This window comes from Phyllobates terribilis, unplaced genomic scaffold (assembly GCF_046119375.1).
Source record: "Phyllobates terribilis strain yellow unplaced genomic scaffold, ASM4611937v1 Scaffold_8__6_contigs__length_399053987, whole genome shotgun sequence".
Lineage (NCBI taxonomy): Eukaryota > Metazoa > Chordata > Amphibia > Anura > Dendrobatidae > Phyllobates > Phyllobates terribilis.
In genome coordinates, this window is record NW_027362768.1 from 312464328 (window position 1) to 312488063 (window position 23736).

Genomic DNA, 23736 nt, shown 5'->3' on the forward strand with positions numbered 1-23736 from the left:
CAATCATCCTCGCTGCATTTTGTTGAATCTGAACAGAAAGTATCGCCCTGTACACTTCAGAATTCATCCGGCTCCTTCTGTTTTCAGTCACATCATCGATAAACACTAGTGACCCAGTGCCATTGGAAGCCATGCATGCCCATGCCATCACATTGTCTCCACCATGTTTTACAGAGGATGTGCTGTGCTTTGGATCATGAGCCGTTCCAAGCCTTCTCCATACTTTCTCCTCCCCATCATTCAGGTTCAGATTTATCTTAGTTTCATCTGTCCTGTGAATGCTTTTCCAGAACTGGGCGGCTTCTTTAGATGTTTTTTTGGTAAAGTCTAATCTGGTCTTTTTATTTTTAAGGCTGATTAATGATTTGCAGCTTGTGGTGAACTCTCTTTATTTGCTCTCATGATGTCTTCTCTTTATGGTAGACTTAGATAGTGAAACACCTACATCCTGGAGAGCGTTCCTCACTTGGGTGGATGTTGTGAAAGGGTTTTTCTTCACCATGGAAAGGGTTCTGCGATCATCCATCACTGTTGTCTTCTGTTGACGACCAGACCTTTTTGAGTTCCCAAGCCCACGAGTGCGCTCTTTTTTTGGCAGAATGTACCAAAATGTTGATTTGCCTCTCTTAACATTTCTGACATCTCTCTGATGGATTTCTTTTTTTTCAGCCTAATGATAGTCTGTTTCTCTTCCATTGAGAACTCCTTTGACCGCATGATGTGGGTTCACAGCAACAGCTTCCAAATGCAAATGCCACACCTGGAATCCGCTCCAGATCTTTTACCTGCTTAATTGATAATGGATTAATGAGGTAATAGCCCATGCAGCTCACCTAAAGAGCTTTTTAGATAATTCTCCAATTACTTTTGGCCCTTTTAAAAAGAGGAAACTACGTGTTAAAGAGCAATAATTCCTAAACCCTTACTCCAATTAGGATGTTTATACCCTGCACTTTACGCCCATATCGATTACATAACTGTATCTTGAATAGGTTTTGGTAAACAGCTAAAATGCCAAAACGTGTCACTGTCCAAATATTTTTGGACCTAACTGTATACAGACACACATATACATTATTCACTGTGTGTGTATATGTATATATCCTACTGTGCTAATCTCGCTGATTCGGCAGGAACTTATTTCTAAAAGATCAATAATTTTTTTTTTTTTCAGCTATTATGACACTAAGTCTATACTAAGAACTTTGCCGGCAGTGAGGTCAATGTTTAATTGTCCCTATGACTATACCCCCTGCAGCATTGCATTCTATGGGCCATCAATTTATTTGTATCAAAGCGAAAGGTGTTTATGACCTTTTTAAGCATTTTCTCAAAGGAGAATTAAATGTTTTTTTGCCATCACCAAGTTGTGATTTTTATGTTTTTCTCAAATCTCCAAATATCTGACTGATCTCCATTTACCCTTCCTGAGTCGTGCGCTGCAGTCAGCACTGACAGATGGGGAGAGAACTGATGAGTCAGCAATAAGGAATAAACATCTTTCCTTCAACCTTATTTAATATTATGCTCCATAAACAACAACATGTTTATTTAACGAGGTCTCCACCGTGCTGACGTTAACCCCTTTAAGGCTTTTTGCAGGTGCTTTTTCCTATGGTAGGCCATTATTATGTGATCGTGGGGGCTGACATTTTTTCTTCTCTTGGAAAACCCATTTTTGTGCTTCCTTGCATTCAGACATGGATTTTTTTTATTTTTACGACTACATGGTTGTTAAAAGACTTTCAGTCACTCAACAATTGTTATGCACGCTGGTGGCGCACGTGGTTCATGGACCCACTGTGCCACGGAGCAGGGCTTACCTAGGAGGGGCGTAGCTAAATGGCTACCTGGTGATCACTGGAGCTCCTGATGGTGGAGTCAGGCTTGATCTTCAGGTAACTACCAGATACCAATCCTAGATAGTCCCCGGTACTGCAGCTGCTGACCCCAGGGGTCAGGTACGCAGACACGGATATGGACTTGGGCTCCGTTTAGACTACTAGGTTCTGGATCCTCTGGTAGAACGGTTACTGACATGGACATGGACTCGGGCTCAGCTCAGACTACTAGGCTCAGGATCACTGCAGAATGGTTACTGACACAGAGATTCAGACAGGGGTGATTCAGAGACTGGTTGTAGCAGTCCGGACATACAGAGTACTCGGTTAAGCACATGTTCAGACGCACGGCTGCACAGGGACTGGGGGATGAGGTTCAGGAACTGGCCGCCCAAGGACCAGGGACTTTGGGTTCAGGACAGAGGCCACACCAGGACCAGGGGACCTCACAACTCACTAGTAGACTACCACACTACCTAACGATTTACTGTGTTGCTTGGCACCTCTCTATTGGGGAGCGTGCCTGTTAAACAGGATAATTCCCACCTATTGGCTGAGAGCCATCTTGCAGATGCGCGCTGACCCTTTAAGAACAGAAACGTCGTAATATTTCAGAGTTAAACATATATGGCTGAAATCGCGAAACCAGTGCCTGATACATGCTCCCTGTGGATCGGGCAGCGTGTATCAGATGTCAGGTTCCCTTCTTGTTTTGGTAAATATAGGTTCCCGGAAGGGTTCTCATGGTATGACATTTCCTTTAACGATCACTCGAATGGGGTTTTGTTCTTCTGTTCTTCTTAGCTGCAAATGAATAAATGAATGGGCTGGTATTGTAGCAACTCCATTCATTATTTACTAGATGGCAGGAGATAGCAGAGCATTCTGATCAGCAATCTACACTGGACAATGCAAAGAGTGACCTCTCGCATGTGCAACAATGTCCTCTATTAATTTTTGACCGCAGCTAAAAAGAATGGCCAGTCTAGGCATCAGTGAGTGTTTCAGCTAGTCCTCTTCCTCTCTGAAGAATCAATTTGCATATTTAATTTTCTTATAGGACTGCAGAGCACAAAAGTTTCCTCACTCTGACATGCCATACCTGGCTTGTCACTCTCCACAAGGAGAAACGTTACCCCTTAGATCTCAGAAATGAGACCCAAAATGATCAGACATTTATCATCTACCCTTTGGATAGGGAATAAAAGTTTTCCATGGAAATATATCCTTTCTTTCTCCAAATATGCAAACTGTCTGTTCAGAGAGGAAGAGGACTAGAACTCTAGTGCCACCTATAGGAAGTAACAATCCTAAAAGTCAATATTGACTCTATAACGAGCCTTATCACATGACCAAAACCAAAATCTCAATTTGCAGACACTGTGTTTCGGGATACTGCCCCTCGTCAATGCAAAGTGCAATGTATGAGATCTGGTTTGGCTGGGTGAGAGGCGCCAGACTGGGATCCACGGGGTAATGTTTCTCCTTGCAGAGAGTGACATTTCAAGCCTGACATGCCAAAGTGAGGAAACTTTTAAGCCGCAATGCTCCTTTAGGAAATATGCAAAGGAAGAAGACTAGAACTCTAGTGCCACTTATAGGAAGCAGCTATCCTAAAAGTCAATATCGACTCTCTAACAAGCCTTGTCACATGATTTAGGATAATAGCCAAAACCAAAATCTCAATTTGCAGACATTGTGCTCCGGGGTACTTATTACAGCTTAAAAGTCTCCTCACTTTGGCAGGTCAGGCTTGAAATGTCACTCTCCGCAAGTAGAAACGTTACCCCTTGGATTCTCTAAATATAAAACTCATTTTCACCACGTGAAGACACCAGGAGTAAACCATTGAATAACTAATAAAAAAAAAAAATTAAATAATTCCTTACATTTACAAGAAGGTGCCCCGGCTGTCCACAAGGTGCTATTTCCTTTCCAGACACAGGTCGTTAAGTCTTCTCCAACCAGCTGATATGAAGAGGAGCACTGAAACATGATAATTGTTCCAAGTGAAGAGCCATTTCCGTGCAAAATGTGTAACGAGCCAGACTCCGGCGGCACAATCTTTTTACACTGACCTACAAACAAGCAGAGAGAAAAGCTGCAATGATTGCTAGGATTTCAGATAATCAATAAGCGGGAGGCTGAGCGTGTAGACGGTAAATACGAGGTCATCTCTAAGTATTGTAGTTTCATGCTACACTAAGCGGAAAGTTTCTATCAAACCATCTGAAATGTTCCTGGCCTTTTCTCTTGACGCCGCACATTGTAACCTGCACGTTCGTATATTTACCACATTGTTACTTTGTTTTGCAAGTGCAAGTGCAAGCGATGGGTTATAAAAAACTAAAAACTACAAGATTTATAGGACTCGAGAGATGAACGATGAGCAAATTAGTACTGGTAAAAACATGGCCTCGTGTTTTATGCACTTGATTTAATTTCTCGGGATGATTTTAGAGACTGCACAGAATTTCTTCTTATTGTTCATACAAAAGTTAAACTGTAACCGTCATTTTAATTTTTATTTCATAAATCAGTAGAACACATGAAAATAAGAAACTCTTGAAATATATCTTATCAGATACCATACATAAATGCTGTGGATTTACAAAAAGTAAGAAAATTAATTTTTTGCGCAGATACCAGATCATATTACGTTAAAACTCATGCACTTTACTGCTACTGTAAAATGGTGTCCATTTTACGCATGGAAAATTAGCACCAAAAATGCATTGTGTAAGAATGCTATGTGTAATCATAGCCGTAATGTTAAATCATTAGGGGTAAGACGTATGGGACCCCAATCTAATACAATACCATAAGAAATTTTAACCCTATAAACTATTACAGTGGTCATAGTGGTTTTCCATAGCAGTAGTTGAATTGTATATAAATCTTCATTGCTGCAATTTCCCTCAGGATCAATAAAGTGTATCGCATCGTATCGTACCGTACATTTATTTTTCATGATTTGCAGCCATAAGCTAGGAGGTAAGGAGGAGCAGCATTACAACGCCTATTGCAAGATGAGGGTGGAATGGGGGATATACTATGTATGGGGGTCATCATTCTGTGTGGGAGGTATCATACTGTATGTGGGGGCTGTGAGGGCAATGACATTGTGCATGGGATGACTGGGGAGACGTCATACTGTGTTGTGGCCATCATACTGTGAGTGTGGGAGATTCGTACTGTAAGTGGGGCATCATACCGTGGGAGTGGGGGACTGTGAGGGCATTATACTGTGTGTGGGAGGGCATCCGTAGGAGCTGTGATACTGTGTGTGGGGGACTGTTTGGTCCATGACAGTGTGTGGGGTCCATCATACTGTGAGCAGGACGAATGTGAGGGCATCATACTGCATTAGATGGCTGTAGGAGTATTATATGATATTGTGGATCACTGTGGGGACATCATACTGTGTTTGTACCTTGGCTGCACCATAACGTGCAGGGAAGTCAATAAGGCGGCATCATACCGTGCTTAGAGCCCTGTGCATGTGTCGGGGAATTCATTATGAGGGTATCATCCTATGTGTCTGGGGAATCATGGAGGCGATGAGAACACTAAGAGGCTTCAGTAGGGGCAAAATGACTGTGTGTCATGTGTGGGTCCCTATCTTTAAAAGTTGGGAGTTATGCCCTTCTGTGTCTGCACCAATGCACCATGATCCAGCCTACTCTGTTGAATATTTTATTTTGGGGGGGGATGGGTTGTTGATAGGGGGAGGTCAGCTTTTACCTTCTGGAGTCCTCGGCGTCTCTTCTGATTTGTAGGGCTGGTGCAGCGCCATTCTTATGGCGTAACATACGCATGACATTGTGAGGGGCCCGCTAATCAGAAGAGGCGCCAGGATGTCGGCAGGTATGAGGAGGATTGCAGCGCTCTCTTCTGGCAGCCATGGAATGTGGCGCACTTGGTTGGGAATCAGGGTCCTGCAAATCGATTCACTCATCTCTAGGATTTAGAAAAATTGACATGTCAGCGGACATTTAACAACTTCAGGTTGTGGTTGAAATAATGTCATGTTAATATCAGGACTATACATTGGGCAATCCTTGGATATAGCACACAGATACATTGTTAATAATCTCAGTTAGGTATAATTCAGCAATGCGGATATACAGTACATAAAGTCCCTAAGCTCATCACACTAGACCTGTCATACATAAGGAAATTTTCATGTGCTTGACATCATAAAATTATTCAAGGATCCTCGTCTATATCAGATATGTTGGAGGTAATTATCTGTAAGATTACATTTTGCTTCATTAATTGAGTCAAGCAGAAGAATCAATGAAGTCTATGTATGTCAAGGAGGATAAAATGCGAGCTGAATGTAATCTCATCAATCATTAAAGGGAACGTGAAAATGCCATCCAATCTGCAGGCACCAAGTTATAGGGCGGCAGGAGGAGCGGAGCAGAATGTAATACAGTTTTATGATAAAATATTCAGCATAACCTGTGTTTTCATAATTTAAATTTCTGCTCTTTAGAAAATCGCTTCAAATCTCCTAGTAAAAATAATCCTAAAAATAATCCCATATATTTCAATAGGAAAGAGTGCTAATTATATACGGTGACTTTTATTTGTACGTTTTTTTTTAAAGCATTGAAAAAAAAAGTGACGCGTCAATTGTTGGAGCATTTGCAGTGTAAAATTTCCTATTGAAATTAAACTAGAACTGAAAATAAAAGCAAGTCAAAAAACATTTTTCCATGAATTTTGAAGTCCATAAAAAAGAACAAAAAACTTTGCATGATCATACTCTTAAATACTTAGTAAATGTGGCACACCACATATGCCCTTCTGGCTCAATTTAAGACAGAATGCTGGAGCGTTTTCAATAGTTAATCTGCCCCATTGTGTGATACGAATGAAGGGAAAGGAGAATATCTCCAGGCTAAAGATGAAAGATAAAATAGATACAACTATGAAAAACTTTGAAAAGCTTAAGAGTAGCCCAAAAATAATATGCACATAAAATAATATAATTTCACAAGTCATGAAATGAAGCAGCAAAGGGTTTGGGACTTCAAGGGGTTGTCAAGGTTTGGCACAAACATCTGCAGTCATTCAAAGTGACTGCAGACTTGGGAATCCTCACATTGCACACACTGCACGCTGTTAGGATTTTCCAGAAAAGGGTCATGTGACCGCAAGTATGTGATTATCATACATCCAACCACATTTCAACTAGACGTGTGTGATCTCATTCAATATGCTTGTGTGGAGTGAGGCTGCACATGTCTAGTCGGGATGTGGCTGTGAGTATGCAAATCGCATAGTTGCGGTCACATGAACTCCCTCTCACGTGTCAGGCAAGGTGTGGGAAAGACTAAGTGCAACACGAAGGGAAGAGGGAGAGGAAGCCCAAACACTAGGGAAAGGGGAAGTGGAGACCCCTAGGCAGATCAACTATCACCCTGCCTACCCTACCATCCCTATATAGATTTCACACCTATCGCCGAGAAGACCTGGATGTCCCTAGAGCTTGGCCCTAGATTGGGAGGGGGAGGGGTGAACACTGGTCAGGCACCACTACAAACTAAAGACAATAAGGTAGACAAACAAAGGGGATAAACTTAGCTTGAGCAGACAACAGAGGAGTAAGGCCAACTGTCCTCCAAGGGCACCAGAGAAGAAGCTAGCCGACTACTAGTGCTCCAAGCCTGCACAAAGGTACATAGAAGTGTCACCGGCGATTCCCTGGAGCAAACTGAGTGTTTTTAACTCCCAGACAAGGGTGTGTCAATCAGCAGCAGGAGGGAGGTCGCCACTGGGTCCTAAAGGAAGAAGGATTAAGAATGCGTCTGTAATGCAAAGCGCAGTGACCTTCTACAGCCAGATCCATAGGGACTGTCTATTACACCTGACACACCCGAGACATTACGGCGCTGGCACTGGAGAATCCTGACAACATGCGCTAGGCAGAATGTGAGATTCCCAAGTCTGCAATCACATAGAGTGACAGCTGACTTTCGTGCCAAAATGGACATCCCCTTTAAAGTCCATTCATAATTCAAAACATCTAGCAAATATGCAAAATACATTCATACGGTCCCTCTGGCATTCTATGGGCTGGTTTACATTGGTATTCATATATTTTTCACATGTATATGCTTTAATATGCCACTGTATATGGTAGCGTACATCAGAAGCATCCATTGATGGTTTTATAATGTTACATTTCGCAGCCATGACATGAAGAACTAATTGGCATTTTGAATTAGAGATTATATTTTTTTATGACTTTTAAAACAGAAGTATTAGGTGGTCCAATATTGTTCAGTATGAGCAGTCTACATTTATTTATACCCCCACATATCAGTAATGTTGCCGACACTTATATCCTCCATGACTCCCTTGTAAAAGTTTTCTAGAAAAGTTAAACAATCTCTTTTAGCTATTCAAAGAATGTAATGCAGGCTACAAACAATGGAGAGGAGCGCTGAAAGCAGAGATATCTCTAAGATAACGGTCGTACTAGATGAACTATGAAGCACTTTATGCTACATCTCTGGATGAAATTACTGTACTCGATGAGAAAAAGAACATCTTAAGTCAAATAAGTAGGATAAACAGTATAATATGCATATGTTGTAAGAGCTATTGAAGTGTGTTAGGAAATGTGAACATGAAAAATACACAATTTTCAGATTTAAGTTTTTTAAATAAATTAGAAAACCATGTATCATTTCCCTCACACTTTACAATTCCTGGCTAGTTTGTGTTGGTATATTACATAAAATCCCAATAAAATACATTTTAATTAGTGTGCGTAAAGTGAACAAATGTGGAAAAGTTTGCGAGTTATGAATACTTTTTCAAGGCACTGTACACTGACTGCTATATAGACAAAAGTATTGTGCCCCCTCCACATTTTACCTACAAAAACATTTCTGACCTATCCAAAGATATTAATATGGAGTCAGTCCCTCTGCAGATATAATAGCTTCCACTTTTCTGGGAAGACTTTCTACAATATTCTGCAGGTGTCTGCGGGAATTTTTGTCCCTTCATTCAGAGGCCAGATTCAGAATCTCCTTTCTAGTTCACCCCAAAGGTGTTGGATGGAGATGACATCTGGTCTCTGTGCGGTCGGTCATATTCCTCCAGACCAAACTCCCCCAGCCATGAGGTTATGGACCTTGTGCACTGGGAAAAGTCATAGGGAACAGAAAAGGATCTTACCCAAACTGTTCCCTCAAAGTTGAAAGCAACAATCATAGGTGGATCATCAGTGACATTCGTTTCAGGGGCTGGGCTAGTCCCTGCTCTACTGAGCTTGCACAAGTTGCTCAGCAAAATGTTGTCACTATGCAATATTCTTCTCAGTGCACAGTAACAATGTGCTCTCTCACCGGCACTGATCAGAAATGACGAGCAGGCAACAGAGTACACTGTGATTCAGGCTATGTGCCCACGTTGCGGACCTGAAGCATATTTTTTAAGCTTCTCCCTGGCGGGAAAATCGCATGCGGATATTACATGCGGTTTTCCCGCCAGGTAGAAGCGTTTGTGAGGCGTCTTTGCATGCATTTCCGCATGCGGGTTATCAAGCACTTCTCCAAGCATCACTTGGAAAAGTGCTTGACAACTTGTTCAGAATGGTAAAAAATAAAAAAACAAACTTTATACTCACCTTCTGATGCATTCTCTGCCCCGTCCGGTGGCTTGAGCGGCTCACGCTGTTGTGTGCAGGACCTGCGGTGACGTCATTGAGTCATGTGGTGGGTCACATGACTCAATGACGTGGCAGGTCCTTCAGACAACAGCGCGACGGAGGGAAAACATCAGAAGATAAGTATAAACGTTATTTTATTCTTTTTTTTACAGGTTCTTTGGTACCCAGGTCTGGAGGAGAGTCTCCTCTCCTCCAGACTTGGGTACTATCCGCACATTGATTCCGCTGCGCTTCCGCAAAATTAATGAACATGCTGCGGATTTTTGACCGCAGCATATACGCTGCGTAAAAATCCGCAGCATGGGCATTGACATTGCGGAATGCCATTGGGGACCATGGGGTGCGGATATACATGCGTTTTTCAAGCGTTTACGCTGCGGAAATTCCGCAGCATATACGCTTGAAAAACGCTACGTGGGCACACAGCCTTAACAGTGTAAGTAAAGAACGAGTTCATCACCGCCCCCACAAATGACGTCGCTCGTTCTTTACTTACACTGTGCATGACAGTGCGCTCTGTTACTGGCTCATCACTTATGATCAGAGTCGGCGATGGAGCGCACTGTCACTGTGCACTGAGAAGTACAGTGCACAGTGACGAGAATCTACTGAGCATCCTTTAAAATTAACATCCGACACACGCTCAGTAGAGCAGGGACTAGCCCAGCCACTGAAATGGAGGTCGCTGATGACACTTCATTTCAGGGAGGGGGCAGAGGCTGTGGCAGGGATTGCAGCATCTACCCCCTGATAATGCTTTGTTTGAGTATCCTAGCATGCTCTGGGATTCGCAAACAAAGCATCATCAAAGAGGAAGTAGGGGAAAAAAAGCATTTAGATAATGTAATTAGAGAAGAATAGGGTATATTTAATTAACGTATATTAGAAAAAAGATTAGATTATGACATTAGAGTTTAGCATGAAAATAAAATTTAGTTTTGCACCACCCCTTTAAACAATGCGCACATTGAGCCATCATCCCATATTATATAGCATCCCCTGTTATACATAGCGCTGTCCCTTATCACATAGCGTCTTCTTGTTATATATAGCGCCATTTCTTATTGCATAGTATTCTCTATTATATATTGCGCTGTACATAAGGGAACAAAATTTACGTCGGGTGTTGGGGGGAGGGGAGCGTCGTCTAAACTGCCCGGGGCCCTGTCTACTCTTATTTTGCCCAAGGCTACAATTATTCACAATGTCTTACATGATGAAGCTTAAGATTTTCCTTTACTAGAACTCAGGGACTGAGGCCGACCCCTAATAACAGCCCATAGTATTATCCTCCTCTACCATCTGTACAGCGGGCACAATGCAGTCAGGGGGTAACGTTCTCCTGGAGTCACCAAACCCAGACTCATCCATCAGACGCCAGATAGAGAAGTGCGATCCGTCACTGCACAGAACACGTCTCCTCCACAGTCCAGTGGTGGCGGCTTTATACCACTGCATCTGACACTTGGCATTGTGCTTGGTAATGTAAGACTGTATGCAACTGCTCGGCCAGGGAAACCTGTGCCATAAAGCTTTCAGCATGCTCTTTATGTGCTGATGTTAATGCCAAAGGAGGTTTTATAACTCTGCCGTTAAAGAATCAGAAAAGCATTGATGAGTTTGCCGACTTCCTGGCTGTGTTGCTGCGATTCCTTCCACTTCTCAGTAATGTCACTCACAGGTGATAGGGGAAGATCCAGGAGGAAGAAATGTCATGAGTGCACTTGTTACACTAGGCCAGATACTATACACCAGAAAGGGGGCGAAGAGCCAGATGTTCTACACCGAGGGGCAAGGGGCCGGATGTTATAAACTGCGGAGAAAAGAAGCCGAATGATATTCACCGGGAGATGAGGGGCCAGATGTTATACACCGGGGAGATGAGGGGCCGGATGTTATATACCGGGAGACGAGGGGCCGGATGTTATACACCAGGGAGACGAGGGTCTGGATGTTATTCATCGGGGGCGAGGGTCCGGATGTTATACACCGGGGAGACGAGGGTCTGGATGTTATACATCGGGGAGACGAAGGGCCGCATGTTATACACCGGGGGCGAGGGTCCGGATGTTATACACCGGGGAGACAAGGGTCTGGATGTTATACATCGGGGAGACGAAGGGCCGCATGTTATACACCGGGGGCGAGGGTCTGGATGTTATACACCGGGGAGACGACGGGCCAGATGTTATACACCGGGGAGACAAGGGGCCGCATGTTATACACCGGGGGCGGGGAGCCGGATGTTATACACCGGGGAGACAAGGGGCCGCATGTTATACACCGGGGGCGGGGGGCCGGATGTTATACATCGGGGAGATGAGGGGCCGGATGTTATACATCGGGGAGACGAGAAGCCGCATGTTATACACTGGGGGCGAGGGTCCGGATGTTATACACCGGGGAGACGAGGGGCCAGAGGTTATAAACCGGGGAGACGAGGGGCCGGATGTTATACACCAGGAGATGAGGGGCTGATGTTATACACCGGGGGGTGAGGGGCCGCATGTTATACACCGGGGAGACAAGAGGTCGCATGCTATACACCGGGAGACGAGGGGCTGGATGTTATACACCGGGAGACGAGGGGTTGGATGTTATACACTGGGAGATGAGGGGCCGGATGTTATACACCGGGGAGACGAGGGGCCACATGTTATACACCGGGGGCGAGGGGCCGGATGTTATACACTGGGAGACGAGGGGCTGGATGTTATACACCGGGAGACGAGGGGCTGGATGTTATACACCGGGGAGACGAGGGGCCGGATGTTATAAACCGGGGAGACGAGGGGCCGGATGTTATACACCAGGAGATGAGGGGCTGGATGTTATACACCGGGGGGTGAGGGGCCGGATGTTATACACTGGGGAGACAATGAACGGATGTTATACACCGAGGGGGGCGAGGGTCCGGATGTTATACACCGGGGAGACGAGGGGCCGGATGTTATACACCGGGGAGACGAGGGACCGCATGTTATACACCGGGGAGACGAGGGGCTGCATGCTATACACCGGGAGACGAGGGGCTGGATGTTATACACCGGGAGACGAGGGGCTGGATGTTATACACTGGGAGATGAGGGGCCGGATGTTATACACCGGGGAGACGAGGGGCCGGATGTTATACACTGGGGACGAGGGGCCAGATGTTATACACCAGGGAGACGAGGGGCCGGATGTAATACACCGGGAGACGAGGGGCTGGATGTTATACACCGGGGAGACGAGGGGCCGGATGTTATACACCGGGGAGACGAGGGGCCGCATGTTATAAACTGGGGAGACGAGGGGTCGCATGCTATACACCGGGAGATGAGGGGCTGGATGTTATACACCGGGAGACGAGGGGCTGGATGTTATACACCGGGGGTGAGGGGCCGGATGTTATACACTGGGAGATGAGGGGCCAGATGTTATACACCGGGGAGACGAGGGGCCGGATGTAATACAGCGGGGAGACGAGGAGCCGCATGTTATACACCGGGGGCGAGGGGCCGGATGTTATACACCGGGAGACGAGGGGCTGGATGTTATACACCGGGAGACGAGGGGGCCGGATGTTATACACCGGAGGGTGAGGGGACAGATGTTATACACTGGGGAGACAATGGACGGATGTTATACACCGAGGGGTTGTGAGGGGCTGGATGTTATACGCCGGGAGGGTGAGGGTCCGGATGTTATACACCAGGGGCTGGATATTATACACTGGGGGGGAGGGGCCAGATGTTATAGATCGGGGAGACGAGGGGCCGGATGTTATACACAGGGGGTGGGGGCTGGATGTTATACACAGGGTGCGGGGGACGGATGTTATACACCTGGAAGATGAGGGGCAGGATGTTACACACAAGGGGGCAATGGGACTGTATGACAAACACGATCTCAAGCCGAATTCAATTAAGAAGTATCACAATATTTTTGTCTATTTATATATTAGACAACTACTAAACGTTATAGCCTCGATTCATCAAGACATACAAAGTAAAATGTGCCTAATTCATTAAGAGGAGTACATGTCTATCGTAATTTATGCCAAATTCTGAGTAGTTTGTCGGCAGTGTTTAACCGTACCCCTCCAATCAAACTTCACCCACTTTATAAAAAGGCATTAAAAAAAAGCCAAATGTTGTAAAATATTTGTACAAGAAAATGCAACATTTTAAACTGTTTTATGTTAGAATTCCATTTTTTTTTTTAAATACAAGTGTAACCAAAGTCCCTTACATCACCCCCTATATAGTATATGAGGTCTATCAGCTTTAGTTCCAACAGTTTGTTACATTCAGATTTTACTGAAGATTCTGCACCATTTCTACTGCAACGGGTGAAATCAGAATTTCCATCCGCCACCAAATTGAAAAATCCACATCTTGTGAATTTCTGGACAGATTTTTTTTTTTAGCAACATGTAGATGAGATTTCTATTTAGCCATTGTTGTAGTAAGTTACGGATTTTCTGCACGTGCTGAGTAGTCACACCAAATATGCCAAGCATGTATTTACCCTTTAAGTCCGGTCTTATTTTTTCTGATTCTCCTCCTAAGAAGCAGATGAACAGCTGTTTATAACCTGATGTCTGTTCCCTCACCTGCCTCCCACACTTCGCCCCCACCCAAAAAAAAAAAATGTCTTCATGTAGCAGATGTTTGCCTGAGCGGAAAGAATTCAAATCATTTTCTCGGAGTAATCCACTTAAAAGATAACCTGACTTTATAATTTTGTACAACAGCGTTGTAGTCAGGCGAGGACCAGAGTATACAGCACAACGCGGCGGAGTGTCTATGTATAATTCATGAACCGGCGAGAAAAAAGGCTGATTTATAAATACTTTCCGAAGAATAACCGCAGGTGAGTCACAATCACAGAGTCTCCGCTGTTCCTGGATGTGTTGATTCATCAGGTTCTGAATTTCCATGATTTTATATTTTTACGTGCAGCAGGTTCTATTCTACCCCAACCTGAGCTTCAATTATTTGACTACGTGAAAACTATTGGTTTCTATGGAAACCAGCATTGTTGAAATAATAACATTTGTTGCTCCTAGCAACCTGTTGAAAAATTAATCACTGAATGATTCTTGCTTGTACAGTTCGGAGCATACCCGGAGCTGCAATCAAGTATTACAGTACATTCATCACGCCGGATCTGCTTTACTTTAAGCCAAAAAATTCACGAATAGACACGAGTCAAATTTGACTTCAAGGCATCAAACGTTTTTTATCAGTACATTATGGTGTATGGACGAAGGGTTCTTCAAGACGGTGTTTAGCCTCCTCCTCATCCATCACAAGAAAGTAAATTTGCTTTTGGTGAACGTCCAGGAACCATTCAGATTCTTATGCTCTGTAACATACCAACCGGTCATTTTGAGTTAGTGGTTCCCCATTTTCAGCATTCTGCCAGCACTATAGGTGCAGGAACATATGTTGTTTCAATTGTCCAGCATCAATTTTGGAAACAGACCAACCCCACCGCAATAGCTTAATTCTGTCTCGGCATCTCTGCTATGATAGACGGATTACACTTGACAACAAACAGTGAACAGCAAATTAGACAGAAGGGAGACGAATAGAGCCCGATTCATCAAGACTGGCATTTTGTACGCTACTCCTCAAGCACTTGTATACGTAGGTGTGAACGAGTACTCCTCAAGCACTTGTATACGTAGGTGTGAACGAGCCCTTAATGCAATAAAAAAAGGCTTCACTGTATACTGTTAGTTCTGGAGTTAAAAAATGTTTAACCACTTTCCACTTTCTGGAATATCAACTTAGATTCATGATGAAATGTAGCAATATGGTCTAGTTTTTGTTACCACACATATATATTTTTACATCCAACATTGCCAATGCTTCTTTTATTTGGATCCCATGATCAAGTAACATAGTTCTAGGACTCAATGTTTGTACATTTGTTTTAGAAACAGAAGTATTCATTTATTGCAGCTCTGCTAAGTGGTCAATGATCAAATGGTCAAAGTATGAGTGTTCAAGATCAAAAGTATCATATATGTTCAGGGTACCCCAAGAAGTAATACATAATAATTGTGGACTGCAAATAGGGTCACCATACATTTAGTATTCTACAATCCTAAGCATCAATGTATTATTTTTCTGAAAATCCAGATATCATTGACATTTTCTACTATTAGCCTGATTTACAGTACTGTGCAAAAGTTTTGCTGTAGAAAAAAGTGCTGCAAAGTAAAAAAAATAAAAAAAATAGAAGTGTTAATAGTTTATTTTTATCAATTAAAGGGGTTGTCCACTACTCGGACAACCCCTTCTCAATCACTATATTTCTTCCATGGAAAGTAATAACATGTCGCGGGTGTGTCAGGTTCGACAGACAGTAATTCTGGATCGGGCTGTAGAAGGTCGGTGCACTTGGACTTGCAGACACCTTCTTGATCCTATCGTCATCCCTCCCTCTCTAGGACCCAGCGGTGGTCTCCACCTTCTGCTACTAATTTACACACCCTTGCTGGATCTTTAAATACACTCAGTTTCTCCAGAGAGGTGCTGGTGATAGAGTTAATTCCTCTGTTCAGGTCTGGAATTCTAGCAGTCAGCTAGATTCTTCTTGGAGTTCCTTTGTGGATTGTAGTCGTAGTGTGTCCCCTTGTATGGTTCCCTTGTTTGTCTTTAGTTACAGTGGGGCTGACTAGTGCTCACCCCTCCCCCTTCCTACCTAGGGCCTAGCTTTAGGGTCAGCTGGGCTAAGGTATCCTGCTCGGCGATAGGTGCGAAATCTATTTAGGGACGATAGGGGAGTCAAGGTGTTGTTAGATCTGCTTAAGGGTCCCCACTCCCCCTTTCCCTAGTTGTTGGGCTTTCCCCCTTTTCCCATCATCGTACGCTGGGTTCTTCCTATAACTAGAATGACAGAACAGCTATACTTCCCTCCAGTGTGGGCATCGTTCCAGCAAAGTCAGCGCCAGGTTTCCCAGGGCTCACGTGACATTATGTCACACAAGCCCTGCTGCCAATCAGCTGCTGCTTCACTCTCCCCTCCTTCAGACAAAACTAACATCTAGAGGCAGTCTGAGAGCAGGAGCAGCTCTCACCTCTTCCAGGTGTCAGTTTTATCCGAAGAAAGTGAGACAGAAGTGGTCTCCAATTGGCCCCAGGGCTCGTATGACATAATAATGTCACGCGAGCCCCTGGAAATCTGGTTCTGACATTGCTGGAACAATGCCCACACCAGAGGGGGGTATAGCTGCTTTTACTTTACATGGGGGAAATATAGTGATTGAGAAGGGATTGTCTGAGTAGTGGACAATCCCTTTAACAAAATACAAAGCGAAATCTAAATCGCATTAATATTTGGTGTGACCGCCCTTTGCCTTCAAAACATTATCAATTTTTCTAGTTACACTTACATCTACAGTCTTTGTGCAACATTTTTCTGGAACGGAAGCATCTAAAAAGTGAGCACCTATGGCTCCAGGAGGGATCAGGAAAAATCTCTCTGGAATAGTTGCATGAGATTCTCCAAGAAGTTGCTCTCCTATCAGTTCTAACTACAATAAAGTCACTTTCGGCTATATGAAGCCCGGCCGTGGTTTCTATGGTAACAATCAAGTGAACTCTCTCAGGTAGAATGCGGTGACATATTTTTGTCAGTTGATTCATTGCACGTCTGAAACAATCGCTGATACACTGACCAAAGGAAACTATCGTCCTTCATAACATGATACAATGAAAAAGCCAGGAAAAAGCACACAGAACAATAGTATTCTGCTTTCCGAAGTCTCTAGATACAAAAGAAATCTACTTCCCGAGTGTGAAATGTAAAGCGGGATGAAATATGCTATGCTTTTCTGAAAATAATTACAGAGAATATACCAGCGGCGCTGAACAGAAGAGAGCAGCATTTTTAAGTAAATAGAGTGCTCCGCAGACTAATCAGAAGCACTCAACGTGACAACTGAAGCATAAATGAAATAAAAATAAGATATAGAAAAAAATACACTTGATTTGTGGTGATGACAGTTTCCAATTGAAAGAGCCGAAGACGAATGGTTTATAAGGGGAAAAAAAAATAAAATGAACAACGACACGTTATTCTTTTCATGTAGGATGGAATTGAGAAGATATGTGCTGGAATAATAAAGACTAGCAGACAGGGAGCTTTAAGGGGTGCAGAGATAGCAGTCGCCCCTAGTCCCTGAGACTGAGATGGTCCGAAGGTCTCATTCCATATAAGATGAAACTGGTATTGTGAATAGGTGGCAGCACTATTACAGATTGAGCTGGTCATACGCATTAGACTTATGTTGGCCAAACCCGCAGATTTCGACAGGTTCGGCCGAAGGTCTAATGTGTAAGGGGTTGCCGGCCAAATGATAATCGGGAGTGATGTCCAATTTCGAGCTGCTGATCTCATTGTTTCCCCCGAAATAAACAGCCAGCCAACATGTTAGTTGGTGGCTTTCTAATCGAGAACACAGGAGCACTCGGCCGAACGAGCACCCCTGTGTATGTGAGAGTCAGGTGAGTTGGCTGGGAGCTGAATGATCTTTCGGCCAACAGCCATCTAATCTGTATGACCGGTTTAACTGTTGGCTGAATAGTGATTCGGCTAGCAGCTTTTTCTCCTGAATTCTACTTGACCGAGTGTCTCTATGATCTCTATGAAAGCGCCGCTGGCAGCGACTTAGTTCCTTAGCTGAGCAAAGGAATTCCAACCGACCGAACCTTATGACCCCCAACAAACTGTAGGAAGGAAAATCTGGAGGCCTCCATACACATTCGATAATCATTCGTTCCCACCAAAATCTTTAGGTTCAGTCAAACTTTTTCTAATGTGCCGCCGTAAGAAATTCTAGTTATGCTTCTACAACTATTGGCAGGACATGTGCTGGTGTTGGCGGCTGTAGTGAGGATATGCCACAAAGCCACTCTGCCTTGACTAGGGCATGTAGATACAGACCTAGGGCAGCAAAAGGAATCTTTGCACTGGATGAAGGAATGCCTCGCTACATCTTCATCTGTTGAAGGCAAGAGCAGACACAGACGAGGGACCCTGTGCAAGAACAATAAATGGGCCGTTTGCAGTTTAATAGCTCATCATAGCGCTCAATTCCACCTGCTTTGGAGCTGAAAGTGGGCCCCCTTTCCTCTTGGGCCCCTGCACAACTTGCACCAATGATATGTCCATCCTTGGTTGAAGGGGTGTTCCCAGAATCACATCTTATTATCCCCAACCACAACCTAGGTGAGGAGTCCAGTTGCTAGAGGTTTCACCAATGGAACCCCCATGGTCACATAAATGTGGGTCCCAAGCCACCAATGGATTGGTGGTCGAGTATTCACACTTCCATTGAAAGTGGATGGGACTGATGGAGAAAGTCAAGCGCTCTATACTCAACTGTCAGTCCCATAGACATTGCATGAATGCGCACATTTGACAACCACTCCCTTCAGTGAACAAAGGATCTTTACTCCCATGGTCCATTAGGAGTCTCAATGGTGGTATCCCCAGTAAGTATACAATTATCATTAATCCTATCCATAGGTGTAAGATTGTTATTGTGGAAAACATCCTTTAAAGCATAAACCAGCTGAAAACACAATAGCCTATAGTAACACATAGAAGGGAAAGGCTAAACAATTTAATTCAATTTCTATGCAAAAATGAAAAAAAAAAAAAAATTGGATAAATGTAACAACATTATCTACTTTTCTAGCACCTCAAGCCATGCTCTGATGGATGCCTGTTCTTGGGACTTTGAAGAGGAACAGATATTTTAATTATACACAAGTCACAGTTTCATTGCATATTTTTCACTATGCAGTGATGATAGAAACAGGGCTGGTGTCATAACTTTACATACACTTGCATATAAACTTAGGCAGCGTTCACATTTCCGTTTGCACATGCCAGTCGTATGTTCTGTTTTAGAGGAAGAGAAAACTGATCCGTTTTAATATTGATGCAAACGGAAGCAGAGGGACCCATTGAACATTATGGGGTATATGTAGGTTCCGTTTTGTATTTTGCACATGAATTCCATTTGTCTGTTTCTCTAAATGTAACAAACGAACAGAATGTGCGAGCGGAAGTGTTCTGAATAACTTACAAGAGCATGTACAGTATATCTTGGGGGTTGCTCCGTTTGGTTGCAATAGAACGCATTATTGTCCCTTATGTATATTACACACCTGCCCCGGGTATCCTGGGCTCTGCTTCCTTCCCCGACGTCCACTGCCCTCTGTTGTGCTCCACGTCAGGTTTTGCACATTGCCCAGTGTGTCTCAGTGATATAATTTCCCTCAGTCTATTAAGGCGAACTAAGACACACACCTGTGTCTTAGGATTTAGATTGCAGAGTCCTAGGTTCGGTGTGCTCCATTTTTTGTGCATCCTGTGCTTCAACTTGCATTCATCCCTGCTGTGTTCCACTTCATCGGTCCTATTGCTCTTGAGATTGTCCAAGTCCTCATGGTTCTATGTGTCCTCTAGGAAGCTGCACCAACGCCCGGGGTCTGTGTGCCCACCCGGACCTGAGACTTAGTGGATCCACCTCACCAGGTGAGCCTAACACTGTATTGGTATAGAATATAGTGGTCAGAACTGGAGTAAACCTCATTTACTTTTTTTCTATAAACCCCCTTTTCTTCTGTCCACATCGGATATCATGTCCCATGAAGTTGGCCGCGGTCACAAGTCTCTGTTGCCAGGATCCATCATGTCTATAGTGATCGGAAATAAACTAGCATCCAGTTTGCCAATTTTCCTCTGTTTGCACCTTATTCCTATGTTGTTTAACCCCTTAACAACCTGTAAAGCATATGTCTATCACAGGTCGGGGGCGGATATATGGAACACTCTCAGGAACTGTGCTATACAGTAAACACCTGCCCTTAACAGCAGCGACTGGAGCAAACCCTGTTTGTTGCTGTTTAACCATTTAGATTCCACTGTTAATCTAACAGCAGCATTTAAACGGTATATAATAGTGAGAACGCCTCTTCTGCCGCCCATTCCCCCTTCTTCCTGCGGTAAAAGCCTACGGCTGCCCTGCAAAAAGAAGATATGGCATTGAAGTGCCTGTAAAAATCTGAACAAAATATAATTAATCCATACTGAAAACTAGAAAAAAAATAAATCAAAACCATCAGATTTGTCTTTTTTGTCACTGCACTTCCCCAATGAAATGCAATAAAAAGTAATCAAAATGTTTGATGTACTTAAAAATGGTACCAATAAAAACCAACAACTTCAGCAATGAAAAAAATAAAAAAGTTACTTAAAAAAAAAAGTGACACAAATCAATTTTCTTTTAAAAACAAGTTCTGAATTTTTTTAAAAGCATTAAAATAAAATAAAACAATCTGTATGAATTTGGCATCATTGTAATTCTACTAATCTGAAGAATCACATTGCCAGGAAATTTTTATTACACAATGATCACCGAATAAAACGTAATAAAAAAAAATGGCAGAATTATTTTCTTTACTATTTTACCCCACTATTCCCCCCCCCCCCCCCCAGGATTTATTTTTCAGTACTTTTTACGGTAAAGTGTTTCTTCACTCAATACTAAAACTCGTTCTGCAAAAGCACGCACTTGGAAGTAGGGTAGGAAAAAATGCAAAAAAAAAAGAAAAATGCCCGCGTCCTTAAGAAGTTTAATTAGCTTTCCATGAAATTGTCTCTAGAGAGTCTGTGTTTAAGGGTTCGCTCACATCTGCGTATAAAATCAGCAAGTGCAATGTGGAAAAAAAATCGCATTGCATTCGCAACAATGTTATTCAATTAGGCAGTGTTCATCTGCGAGTTTTTCCTCACCTGGAATTGGGGTGAGGAAAAAAAAAAATCGCAACATGTTGCGTATGGCGGCATAAAATGGCCAAGACTCACCAATGCAAGTGAATGGGTACGAAAAAAAATCACACGGTGCATGGACCATGCATGTGCCGTGCGATTTTTACGCACCCATCTCATAGGAAACCCGACATTTCATCAACAGAGTATAGTAAATTCACAGAGTCAACTGTCAGGATTGAATAAATATATACATAAAATAGATAGATAGAAAGATGTCAGTGACATATATAATTAGTGCAGTGCATGTGTAGCTTACTGTACATGTATTTAGCTAAGAAAAAAATGGCGCAGAGTACCCCTTGTTTTTATTAATCAGCTGAGGGAAAGCAGACAGCTGAGAGCTGGTCTTTATACACTGATTGAATGGCTTAATATTAGCTGACATTACACAGCTGACATCAACCCTAATCCTATTACACCACTTGCCAACGCAAGCGGGAAGAGCCAAGATTAAGCGCCAAAATTAGGTACGCCATTTCTGGGGTGGCTGAGGGCTGGTGTTAGTCTGGGAGGGGGGCAATATCCATGGCCCCTTCTGAGCCTGTTAATATCAGCCCGCATCTGGCTGCTTACCCTTTTCTGGTTATTAAAACTAGGGGGGGCCCCATGTTATTTTTTTGGGGGGTCAGCCCTTTTTAATAACCAGTAAAGGCTAACTAGATAGCTGTGAGCTGATATTAATAGCCTGGGAAGCTCCATGTTTATTGCCCCCTTCCCAGACTATTAAGATCATCTCTCAGTTGTCTGCTTTCCCTCCACTGGTTCATGAAAATAAGAGGGACCCCATGCCATTTTTTCTTTTGTTTATTAGCTAAATACAAGTGCAGAAAACTACACACACAAAGCACTGATTACATGTCTCACTGACATATTTCTTTACTATCATCTATCTACATATAAAATTGTTTTATTAGTTAGAAAACTAGCTTGAAATGACAGAGAATTACTGTATGTAAAAACTGATGCTAAAAACGCATTGCATACGCATGTCCGAAAGATGATAGGGGAGTAAAAAATGCACACTTGCATAGCACTTGTATGACATACGGATGCTTGGTGAGAAAAAAATGCATGACACTCACCAACTTTTCTGGCTGAAAATCTCAGCTACTTTATATACGCAGATGTGAGCGTACCCTAAGATGGGAAATACCAGACTGGGTCGGAGCGTAGTCTTTGAAAACTCCTAAGAGTAAGGACTCATGCACACAACATAAAAATTGGATTAATGGTATCCGTCGTTTTGACAGATGGCACTTGTCCCCATGTTTTTCAATGGGGCAGTGCATATGTCTAATTTTTCCGTTGGACTGAGATGGTCCAAAGGAAAAAAAAAAATTGCAGCATGGACGAGTTGCATCCGATTAGCCATTCGTGTCTATGGGCCTGTGGAAAAAAATCGAATGACATCTGAGTGCGGTCCAATTTTCACAAACAGACTGAATGGAGAATTTTTATTTTTTTTTTATTCTCCTCATCCGAGAAAATCGGATCACACTCTGATCACCCTCTGACCAGAGACCGATCAGAGTGTGATTAGCATAATCGAATTGATTTTCTCAGCTGGAAGAAAAACGGTCATGCGACCCTAGCCTAAGGCAGCGCTATATAAAATTCATCTAATCAGGATCAGTCTATGGAAGGTCCGCTCCATTCTGATTTCCTTCATGAACTTTGAAGAAAACTAAAAAGGTAAACTCCGAAAATAAAGCAAGGTGCAGCAATGTGTAACAAATGCCTCCTTCCCGCATCGGCTATAGACCTCAGTAAACAGCTGATTGCATTCTATTTCAAGGTAAATTAAGTTACCACCTAGAATACCCATCGAAACCTCAAGAGGGACATTCCATAAAATAAACACCTCTGCATGTGGATCCGGACAATCCTAAAAAGTTCTGCACCAGATGCTACATTCTAGTAGTACTAATACATACGAGACGCTATTGACTTGACTTCTATATCAGTAAAAAAAATATTTAAAAAATTTATATTTATACATATACATGTAAAGCGCCATGGAATAAATGGCGCTACAATAATAAATAACAATAATAATAATATAGGGCCAGATTCATCATTTGCATTTTTTCTAAGTCATTTTTCTTTTTTTATTCTCTAGTGGCATTGTTTGATGGATTTATTTATTTTTTGCGCCAATGTCTTCAAAATAACACACATGGTTCTCAAAGTTTGTTCAAAATTAAAAATACTCTTTATTTTTTCTCTTTAACTTTTCTTTCAACTTTTTAAAACAAAAAAGTTGCACGTTTCGCTAAAATTTTCTAAAATTTAAGCATACAAAAAAAATTAAAAAAAATTGACATTGCTCCAGATGGCGACTGCAATACATTTACACAA

At 42.9% G+C, this 23736-nt stretch overlaps 1 protein-coding gene across 1 annotated transcript in view; it reads right to left on the minus strand.

Annotated features, from left to right (window-relative positions):
* The window catches only part of SUSD3 (sushi domain containing 3), a 94890-nt gene that overhangs the window by 36137 nt on the left and 35017 nt on the right, over nucleotides 1-23736 (minus strand). The window contains exon 2 of the mRNA XM_073644554.1: nucleotides 3731-3919. Coding sequence (XP_073500655.1) covers nucleotides 3731-3919 — 189 coding nt within the window. The remainder of the gene's footprint in view (nucleotides 1-3730; nucleotides 3920-23736) is intronic.